General features: G+C 46.5%; 1 protein-coding gene across 1 annotated transcript in view; it reads right to left on the bottom strand.

Moving 5' to 3' along the window:
* The window catches only part of LOC126540321 (putative protocadherin beta-18), a 196,615-nt gene that overhangs the window by 47,046 nt on the left and 138,246 nt on the right, over positions 1–11,323 (bottom strand). Inside the window, exons 4-8 of the mRNA XM_072286199.1 lie at positions 6,475–6,567; positions 5,323–5,430; positions 3,196–3,297; positions 2,470–2,595; positions 1,851–1,941 (exon numbers count right to left, since the gene is read on the bottom strand). Coding sequence (XP_072142300.1) covers positions 1,851–1,941; positions 2,470–2,595; positions 3,196–3,297; positions 5,323–5,430; positions 6,475–6,567 — 520 coding nt within the window. The remainder of the gene's footprint in view (positions 1–1,850; positions 1,942–2,469; positions 2,596–3,195; positions 3,298–5,322; positions 5,431–6,474; positions 6,568–11,323) is intronic.

Here is an 11,323-nt window from a genome sequence, read left to right as displayed (position 1 = left end):
CCTGCACTCGTCAAAGTAAGGCCATGAGCGCCATTCTAACCAACCACCTCGTTCTCAGCCGCATAACACACTAACTGCTGGTGTGCACTGTTACAACCATTCCTTCTACGTAGAAGACAGCCGTGACGCTCCTGACACCTGCTTGTTAATACTACTGCAGCGAATGTGAGAGAGTGTTGATACAGTGCATATCATGGCATAGATTAATTGATTATAGGAGTTTACTTCCCTAGTTATATAAGCACACTTCTCTCTGATAGCCCATGCCTACTGAAAGACTTGCGTCCTTACGGCAGTATGGACACTTTACGCTTATCCGAGTTCCTGGGTGGTAGTAACGAATAGCATCGAGGAGGTTTCGAAACTACGCGCTCCTTTGTGCGTGTGAGAAGTAAGCGATGTATTTTACAGCTATTCGACGCACCCGACAAAGTTCGGTGGGCTTAAATCAAGAGAGGCCATTGTAGTATCAACACAACCGCGTGAAACGAAGGTAATGGAATTATTTGCTCTTTAAAACGTCTCAGGACGAAAGCTCATATGCTTAGGTTGTAAGTAGACAGCCGCCTCGGCGGGCATTGCAGAGTGCGGAATAACCACGCTGAACGAGTCACCACCCGCTATCGGCTACAATAGCTGAGTGCCTATGGCGTTTCCCTACTGTATTTGAGGTCATGGCTTTGATCCCGGCGGCGGTGGCTGAATTTCGGTTGGCGCGAAATGCAAGAACACTCTAGAAAATCGATTTCGGTGAACGGAAAGTCTGCCACTGCGGTGTTCTCCAAAATGAGATCATGATTTTAGCACGTAAAACCTAAAAAATTTATTAATGTAACTTCATTTTTGAATTCTATCCATTGAAACAGCTCGTGATGTCATGCTTTGCGCCAGGACATGGGAACCAACGTTGTCAACGTGAAACCCATGAAGATCATTAAAAGTTTGTATATCTGTATTCGGACAATGTGCAAGTTACCTTCGTGTCCTCACTTTTAAAGGAAGGCTAGCAGCGAGGTCGCCGTGCGCGGACTACCGGGGTGGAGCTAGGATAGGACAACGAGCAAGGACTAAATATTGTTATAGTACCTGCCTAGGAAGCCATTAAAAAAATGCCGCGTTTGTCCTAACCAGCTGCGAACACATTGTAGTTGCTTTTACAGATAATAGCGACTTTTTAAGATAGAGTTACAAACTTTAGTGCTAAGCTGAAGATCTAGTTTACCTGATAACCTGGCATGCTAGTCCACGAGTAGGGTGAATCTAAAAATAACCGTCGCATTTACTTGCGTGGTATCTCATTTAGCTGTATAGTGTTTTATTACCCGCTTTACTAAAGCTTCGCTTCACGTGCAAATGGCAAATGGATGATCTTTTTTTAAGGTAAACCTATTTAGTTGTACAGCATTTATATAACCATTTCACGAAACCTTCGGTTCACATGACTTCCAACGCATGCTTTGGACCTGCACATTTATTTGTTTCTTTTGTATCAATGTATTCACGCGGGGCAGTCCGTGTACAAGCAGAGGGCGCGGCATGACGACATCACGCTTCCGTCGGGTGGCATGGCACCGCAAGGCTCCCCGCAGTTGCAGGAAATAATTTGTTTTAGAGCAACAAACGACGCCCTGCGGTATAGTGAAGGACGACCACCGCGACTTAGCACGTTAATAGGCCGCGCGTGAACCTTCTGTTAGCAGGGCGTATATAAGTAGCTAGCCAGGAACGATGTCACGGATGATCCCCTCCGTGATCGTAGTGAGGAATTCACCGTCTGAATGCCTTTTACGCATCGTGCAGCACGGTAGCAGGAACCCTTTCACAACGCTGAGCAATTGTCGAAGTCGTACCTGAATTAAAGGTGTACTTGATGGGGGCCTTGATCTCTTCGTCGGGATCTTCCGCTTCTATCTTGCTTGGCTTCACGTCCAGCGGTGCGCCCTAAAAGAAAAGCACTTAGTTTTACATTTGGCGACGGTGGCTCTAAGGCTGCACCGACTATTTTTTGAGACATGCGTCGAGATACTCGTACTGGATAGCCCAAATGCAAGCAGGCCCCAAGAACTCCTAGTACCTAACCGCCAGCTGCATGATATTATAATGCCAAGCTGGACGTGCTAGACTGACAGTAAAATGAAACAACGCTGCAAACCTCTAAGCCCCATTCACCATGTCCACCCGCAACAAAAGCACCACATGGATATAAACTATTTGACTGTTTGGATTCTTGATTTGGATGTCAACACGTTTAGTTTCACTCTTTTCAGTTACCTGAACGTTGCGTGTAATACGGCGAGCAAAATACAATTGACATATATTGGCAGTAAGCGCTGATCCACTTTTTTCTGTGTCCTCGTTTGGTGTTGTTTCGCCTTACCGTTGTGTCTTGGTGTTCACGTGAACGCAACCTACCAATTGATTGGTGAAGCCGCCGTCAGTGATCAGGAGTAGAAAGGAACGCCAACTTACCAGGCGGGTGTTGTTGTGCAGCTGGACGAAGTAGCTCTCTGCCTTGAACCTGGGGTTCTGGTCGTCAGCGTCGTGTACCACCACCACCAGGGTGGTGTGCGAGCTCTGCGGGGGGTTTCCTTGGTCCTGTGAGTAAAAGCAAAATGCGTTAACGACGTATGCTTACGCACCTTGCTTTTTACCACATCCTTGTCATTAAAGCCTGAGTGGACACAGGCGACACACTCTTCTGCTTAGTTACGGGAGTTAGTTCTTTAGCGAGAAAACGCCACAAAGCCTCTTTGCTGCTCAACGTCAAAAGTATTGCAAGGAACAGCGGCGACGGTTCTTCGTTACTTTAAGATGCAAGTCCAAATCGTTATGTCCGTGTTGTTAACCTGTGAGGCACGCATGTATTGCAACGCAATTGTCGAAATTTTGCGTTTTCTACCAATGGTATTATCGAGACAGTAGCTTTCAATAACAGATTGACGTGCTGTGTTTGTCAGAAAGCAAGGAACGCGCGGTGGTAGACAGCTGTAGTAGCTTTTATCGAGCCTACGTCCGCTGAAGTGCGCCGACTCCCTTTTATTTTATTATCGTGTAGACTTTTTCGCCACCCACAAAGTACGGCAATGCATACTCCAGTAGTGATGCGGCACTGTTGCGATCTGATTTTGTTATTGTAATGCTGCGCGCACCTGTGCTTTCAGTAAAGTAAAATCAAGGTTGCGTCGGGCAGCTCACCTGCGCCCTTAGAGTTATGGTGAACTTCGGCAGGGTCTCGTGGTCTAGCTTGTCCATAAGTAGCAGTGAACCTTCCCACCTGTTCTCGAAGGCCAACAGGTGCTGCGCATGGCGTAGGGAAAAGCTTTACATCATGACACACGCAATTGCATGCCACATGTCACTTGCATGTCACATGTCACCCCACAGGCAATCTTTTCAATGACAAAGACACGCCTTAAAGATCTGCTGGAATATTTCGGCATGACCTTAAGAGGTAATGATAATAAATCAAAAATTTAGTAACCTGGTTAATCAAAGCACTGTCCAATTTGTGTTGGCAATGAAAGGTCACAATGGTGGGCTTCTGAAACATAAAGACACACTTCTAATTAACAAATATTGGTGAATTTCATTACAAAAGATAAAAAAAAGAGCTCTGTCGACTCTTCTTGTATGACTGTCACATCATTAACAAGCGTTCTTTTAGCCAACAACGTTATTAAGTTGATTCACCACCAATTCTTGTTTAACGTAGGTTTGTGCACCACTAGATTATTGCGTACAAGGCGAAAAACCACGCTAACACCGCCTGAGGGTAGCCTAGATACGTCTGCAGTTTTAGCTTTAGAATATAGAACACTCTACTGATGGATGCCTAATCAAGTTGGCGCGTGATTAAATTGTGTGATACCGCCCATTAGTATGGTAGTGCGACGAAGACGATGATTACGGCAAAGAAGCAGAAGTATGATGGTACAACCCGTCCTGCCGATATTCCGAGTCCTCGCTTATAGTGTTCCCCACTGCTTTCTTCTAATCAATCAAGTACTGACATCAAAGGAGCAGATCGAAGCAAGAAACAACATAAACTGGGAAGGAAAAAACAAAAACAAGAGGCAAGTACAACCAATATGAGCGACCGCGACAGTCAGCAGCTGTTAGGAAGGAAGGTGCTCAACAAGTGCTGAACACAGTAGAGAATGCAAAGTTGGTTGCGCGTAATGCATGAAATCTGGGAATAATACAGTTCTACAGAATCGTCAGAAGCGTCAGAGTCTTCATCGCGCAACGGGTGTGCTGGCGAGGCATGGCTTTCGCCTTTGCAGGGATGGTAATAAAGCTGGTGGACGAGTGCACAAATAGGAGGTGGCGCGTCGTTGCATGCTTGCAGGGTACAGTCTTGTAACGAATACGTGATTTAGGTTCGATGGACACCACAGCTGCAGGTTGGTGGGCTGAACAACTTGTAGAAATAAAGTGGTCAAATACGAACTTTTGCGCCCTTGAGCGCTGTGAAGGACGTATAAATTTAAAAAGATTCGAGATGTTAACATATTTACTGAGAAATTTTGTTATTCTTTCGATTTTGCTCGACATTTGACTTACCTGCAAACACCTGCCAGTAAACATTTTTTATGAACGAGATATAAAGAAGCTTGATATATTTGTTTTAGTGTCTCAGTCTCGTGTATATAAAGACAACGGTGTTTATTTCCTTGTTCTCGTGCCCGCAAAAAACAAAGCGTTGCGTTCGTACAAGTCTCAACAGAACTTTACGGTGTAGCAGGTAAGTGATTTAATGTGAAAACATATAACTAGAACTACTGTCATAGGAAAGAAGTACGAATATTCAATAAGTATAAGGAACGGGATTCATGACGAATGCATAATTAAACCAGGTGCTGCACACAACCGATATACTGACACGCTCGCTGCGTCTAGCTTGTATTTCTCTGATCCTTTGGCCTCCCTCATAAAGCTTTTGGTTCTTGCTAGCGAAAAAAAGCAATCTTTTTGTAAAGACTAATTTTTCTTTCTTTTTACAAATCCTGAGGTTAACCACCAATCACATGGTATATGCTGGCACTTCCGAACAGCCGTCATTCATAATTCATTAGGCGCAATGCGATTTCTGTCGGTTGTACCAACCTGTTGCATTCGCCACTACATGCTTCTTTTTTTATTTATGAGTCACAACTTTGGCACAGTAGCTTTGCATTACTTTGCACAACTTCTCCATAAATATGAGCATAATTTGTCTTGATCGCTTTGTTTATAAAGGGCGAAAACATTGTTAAAATATCAACTGAAATGCAATTCCACAAACGCAGTTTGCGACAAGGAAACAATGCATGTTAGACGTACCGAGTGTGGTCCGTCATCGACGAAGTATTCGACAGTACTAAAGAGACCAGGCTGGTCCTTGTCCACGGCTCGGATGCCTTGCATGACCGTCGTGCCTGGCACAGTACTCTGCAGGGCGAAAAAATAAAGCACACAAAAAGATGTAACAAAGCAAGAGAATAAATATATTCGTTTTTTATTGCTTTAGGGAAGCCCGTGTCACTCTTACCAGTCTCGACAGGGCGGGGGGATTCGGAAATTGTTTCATTCGCGGTACTCGAGTGCTGAATGCGGAGCAGACAGTCCCGCGGCTTTGAGCTAACCGCACTTTTTGGCGAAAGGTTTTCGGCACAGCTGAGATTGGCGCTGTTTTGTTCTTCGTCGTGTTCTTCGCAGTGTTTTCTCTTACTCTTCCGTTAGATCAGGAACCGCCTATATCGCCCTGCGGGTTCCTTAAAGAGAATAGTTTACTTTGACTCGTTCGCCTACTTTCCTGGTGGGTCGTCGATGGGGTCGATCTTGCACCACTAGTACAAAGGGCGCGTGTTCTCTTCTATCCGATTTGCGAGGCGCGCTCGTTGCCGACCGCCAACAGTAAATATATGAGATTTAAAAAAAATAAAACTTCGATGCGAACGCACATTTCAGACCTCTGGATATGACATTTTTAAAGAAACAATAAAGATTTTCCCCAATTTGATTAAATATCCGCAGCTATTGCGGGTGTTGTCTATAGATAGGCAATGGGCGACAATGCGAAGCTAGACCTCGGTCCGCTGAAGAAATGGCTCCGTAACATCGTGTGTTTGGCGCAACAATGGTGTGCGTGTAGCGAATAGATGGGCCTGCTGTCACGTGCTGTCGCGCTTGAGCTTTGGGGCGTCTGAAGGTTTAAATGCATCGATGGAGTGCCGCCATATAATCAATATAGTCGGCTTCTTTTCATACAGATGCCTAACTTACAAGGTCTTCTGGTCGCGTGGGCTGAGAAGGTAAAAAATGTTAAGGAAGGAATGGCGTGCGGCACAGCTGCACCCTTGTAGTCGCTACAATGCTACTATGTCCTTTCTACAACAAGTCGCTTCGCCATGATTGTTGCCCCCGGCCTGGAGCTCAGTGCCAGAACATCACCATCTTTGAGAAAACGCAGCGGGGGAACATTGGTGCGCTTACCTCGCTGATGTTCAGGAAGTAAGGGGTGCCCTGGAATTCTGGAGCGTTGTCGTTGGCGTCCGTCACGATTATTCGAACAGGCACAGTGATGCTCTGCACATAAACGAAAAATACGCACAGTGATGACAAATGTAATTTTACTGTGAATGGCTCGAATGCCGTGAGAGCATAATCGTTTAAAGTTCCTTTAATCACTTAATACAACAGGCCAGATTGATACCGTCAATGATTACCGCGGGAAACAGAGATAGCAAACTGCGAAGAGACACGACTACGAGACAACATACCACAATCACCAAATCGTATTATTGTTATTACAATTTTTCGCCTACTGCAGGCACCCAGTGACCGAAGTTGTCCACTAGCTTGGACCAAGAAGTACGTGCTAGTGCAGCCGCTGTGGTCGTCCCGGCGTCATGATTCCAGCTTCATCATACAACTGTAATCATGCCGTTGTCGTCACGCTATCGTCGGCACACAGTGGTCGTCATTCCACTGTTGTCACGTTGTCTTCGTACCATCGTCCTCGTTTCACAAACGCCATCCAATTGTCATGTGCCGTCGTCGACATACCGCCTTCGCGATTCCATAGACGTCATTCCTTCTTCATTCCATCGTAATCACACCGTGGTGATTCAGTCGTGATAACGTCACGATTGCCATGCCATCACCGTCATTGCGTCGTTGTCATAAATTCGTCGTCACGCATTCGTCATCATGCCTTCATCATCATAGAGTCATCGTCATCCTATTGTCGTTATGCAGTTTTGTCACGGTGGTCGTTATACTGAAGTCATCATTTCAGAAACGTATTTTAATTGTTGTTATGCCGTCGTCGTCGTGAGGCCTTTGTCGATCCATCCATGTGATTCATCCTTCATGGTAATCATGATGTCGTCGTGAAATCCTGGTTATGCCACCGTGGTCTTGCCATCTTCGTCATTGCGTAGCCGTCATACATATTTTGGTTGTCATGCCATCGTCATGGTGCCATCATGGTCGTTGCATCATCGTCATTCCAGCTTCACCATACCATTGTTATCGTACCGTAGTCATCATACAGTCGTCGTCAGCTCATTCTCGTCATGCCCCCGTGCTCATATGCTCGTCACCATCCCATTGTCCTCATGACGCCGTCGTTGTCGAGTTGCCTTCGTTATATCGTAGTCATAATTAAAGTTCGTCTTCCCATGGTCGTCACGCTGTGGTCATACCTCCTTCTCCGTTTCATCAATGATCTTCTTTATTTCTCCTTTTATCGTCATCACTGCGTCGTCGTGATAGAGACGGCGTATCATCGTCAAGGCTGACTCTGGCGAGCGAGTATCATAGCAAAGTGTACCGATCCCTTAGACAGTGAATGGCGACTATAGCCCAAGCGAAGGAAATGTTAGAATGACCAGTACATTCTAAATAAAGGTTTCTCAAGCAATACTATGTTTCGCTTACATTGCTTGAATCCTAGCAAATCGCATTAACGTCGACAGTTATCGCGCGATGGGTTCTGCCAGAACGGAATTTTGTTCATTTTTCGTGCAAGCAGGCGAAGTTCCCTGGCAGTGTCCGTCTTCGCCATAGGTATTGGACGCGTCTGGCTGTCTTCGTGGGCAGACCGGGCAGCCCTGTAAGCAAAGTCGTTGCCGACGTTGCCACAGTGAGCAGGAATCCACTGAAATATTATGTTGTGGCCTGTTTCCAGAGCATGGTGGTGTACTTTCCTCATGGCGGATATCGCCTGCCCGTTAAGTTCTGTGATGGCAGGCAGACTTGATACCGTGAGGACTACTGCCTTAGAGTCACAAAACACGACCCATTTCTGTGCCGGCTATTCGGTGATGTAAGTCATAGCAGCATGGAGGGCTGCAAGTTCTGCTACGAGTGTCTGTGGTCTGTCGCGATGGCAGTTGTTGCTGTTGTTGATGTGCGCAGAGGCAGCCCTAAACACGTGCGTAACGCTTGACCTTGTATGCTCTCGAGAGCACAAATGTTCGTCTTGCATATATTTGACAAAACTGGTAGACTGTAACGTAGGAGTCCGAGGAGCTGTATCCGGTACAGATGCAGCATAAATAGACTGATGTGGAAAAGCTAGCAAAGCGATGTCGTTTACATGCTGAAAGGGCTCGAGAACGTTGTACTCTCACGCAAAAATGGCATTATACTCAAATAAACAAATCCAGCACCAAGTAGCCAGAGCCACAGCGATCGGAGGTCAGCCACCTTCTATTCATTTAGGAACGGAGCAGTCTCCGGCTATACCGAAAAAAAAATCACTTTTGTCCGGCAATGTAATGCATTTTTAATGCGTACACACCACTTTCATGTGGCGAGGTTCCCCGGTTTCTTTGGCGTCGCGTGACAGAAAGGCGAAGTGGGTGCAACCCTAAAGCTTTTTTACCAAAAGACGATGCTGATGGTGACAAAGGCGAAGAATCGGAAATAATAATTTTTCTTTCGTTCGGTCTCATCATGCATAATCAGCATGTACACGTCACACAAGAGGAGGAGGTTTCGCGGTTTTCCTGACGTCGCGTGAAAGACAAGCGAAGTGGAGTCAATTGGCCCGAGAATAAATTTAACAAGCGTGGAGGGCTGATTGGAGAAATGGAATAGAAAAGTTTGGAATTGCTAGCTTTACGGTAAAGCGCCGACACTCCGACCAAAATAATGGCGCCAGTGCTTATCTCACCTATAACTAGCGCCCGCATGCAGCGGCGGCCAAAGCGATGCTGCGCAATTGCGCAGGTTGATAGGAGCTGGGATACCTTTAAGAGCTATCGCCGCCCCACTGGTCCTTCCGTCATGCATGATGGCACGCGTTTCCCATCCCAGACGGCTAGCCTGCTTTCTGACTGGTCGTTACAGACGTCTTCATCGAAACTTTACGCACGTGCCGACGACCGACGATTGTAAACACGGAGGGAGGCCGCCCCACGCAACGTGAATGCTGAACGCTTACTTTTCTGAAACTTTCTTATCGTACCTAAGTCTTCTTGAAGCAAATCATGGAGTAAGTTCTGCTGTATTTTAATGTCTTCGAAATAAGAATATTCCATCTACTCAACCCTCCTGTTTAGTTTAGGGTGGTTCAGGGAATTCTTAGGTTTGGTATAAGACCAACAAGCTTGTCTCAAACGAAGCCCTTTTGCGCCCGAAATTATGCACTGTCCTTTACTCACACCAGCATATAACGGAAGCGTGTAATTCATAGGGAGCTTTAGACTTTGCATACACAAAGCACCACGCCCGGCTTGCGTTCTTCTGTACTCCTTTAGCGTTCCTTTGTAAGCCCGGCTGTTTGCGCCCCCTAACTCCTCGTGCGCAAAATCTAAATCTCCCTAATAACTGAAACGCTAAACGCAATAAGGAAACGCACACCATATGCAAAGAACTGAGAAAGGAAGGCGAAGGCTCAAGCCTCGGACAAGAACAATGGGCGAACCAAGACGTAAAGAAGCCACCAGTGTATATGGAAGGTTCCCACGAAGCTAGAAACTTGAGTGTCGCGCCGAGCAAGCAGACAGCCAGCGAGTGGCTATTCATTAGTCGGAGCACGCACTCCGACGGCTCGCTCGCTCTCTTCTCCGCGTAAGCGTCAGAGGTCAAAGGGCAAGCCGCGTCAAAAATAATTGCAGCGACGCTGCAGACGCCGTCGAAAGAATGGCGAGAAACCACATGAAAAAAATAACTTGAAACGCGGTATGAGGGTCACAGGGCGTCGGAGCGCGAGAAGCAGCGGCTCGTGGAGGGTGAACAGCCCAAAGTGTCATGCAGATTTGTGGACGGCGCAAAAGACGCACGTGCGTAGGGCGTTGGAAGCTGGAAGGACAGCAGGAGTGCCCGTGCGTTTCATGTTTATTTAACTTTCTATGCGACTTATAAGGCACTCAAATGCACGCCTCTCATTATAATATCAAGTGACTGTGACTATCTTGAAAAGCCGTTAAAGCCTCGCTCTCTGCACTAGAGTACTAAGATATGGCTCTCAAAGCACAACAAAGCTGAAACCTATAAAAGAACTGAAAGCCAGCCATGCTTACAGCCACCAATCAAACTGACCCATGGTGACAAGACCGCGTAAATTTCAAGGCTAGACAGGCACTTCCTAGCACGCGTTGTTGTCGACGTCACACCGTGAGTATCGCTTGTTTATACTTGAAGAAAACATTTAAAAAAGAATGTTACGCGTTTTAATTCGAAATTTTTCACAATGTACGCAACTGTATAAGTCATGCTGCTTCTCGTGTTATAGAGTTGTGTGCCAATTTTTTTTCTCTTTTTTTTCCCTAGAAGTTCATTCCAGTTTTATGCAATTGTCGGATGACAACTGACAGCTTGTCCTCCCCCTGTGACTCTAATCTCTTCGCAAGCAGTTGAGGCAGCGTGCACTTCAACATGTTTAAAAATACATTAGCACTTAAAGGAAATGATTCTCTCTCTCTGTCTCTCTCTCTCTCAGTGATAACCGGGGAAGAGTCTACAGCATGAAATGCAGTGGGGAGGGGGGTAGAGAGCAAGAAACGGGCGCTGATTGGAGCGTACAATACACCCGGAAATCTCCCCGTGTGTCGTCAAGGAACACATCGTTAGCGGAAGCGCCGCATCGCCGCTATTGTCGGCGTCTACCATGGTGCACGTTCTTCTCTAGCCGACGGAGGCGCACAACACGCGACGCTGTTCGCATCCGCGTGATCTCGCACCGTGATTTGCCCCGCGAGGCACGCGCCTCCCAAAATAAATTAGGCCTAATTAACGTGCGCGCGCTTCACCAGGGGGCGTTCTCCTACTTTCGTCGCGTGAGGCGAACCTGCGTTTACGACGACTTCGAGCGAAGCGCCACTCGACGGGG

Source organism: Dermacentor andersoni, chromosome 2 (assembly GCF_023375885.2).
Source record: "Dermacentor andersoni chromosome 2, qqDerAnde1_hic_scaffold, whole genome shotgun sequence".
Lineage (NCBI taxonomy): Eukaryota > Metazoa > Arthropoda > Arachnida > Ixodida > Ixodidae > Dermacentor > Dermacentor andersoni.
This window is presented reverse-complemented; position numbering and strand designations above follow the sequence as displayed.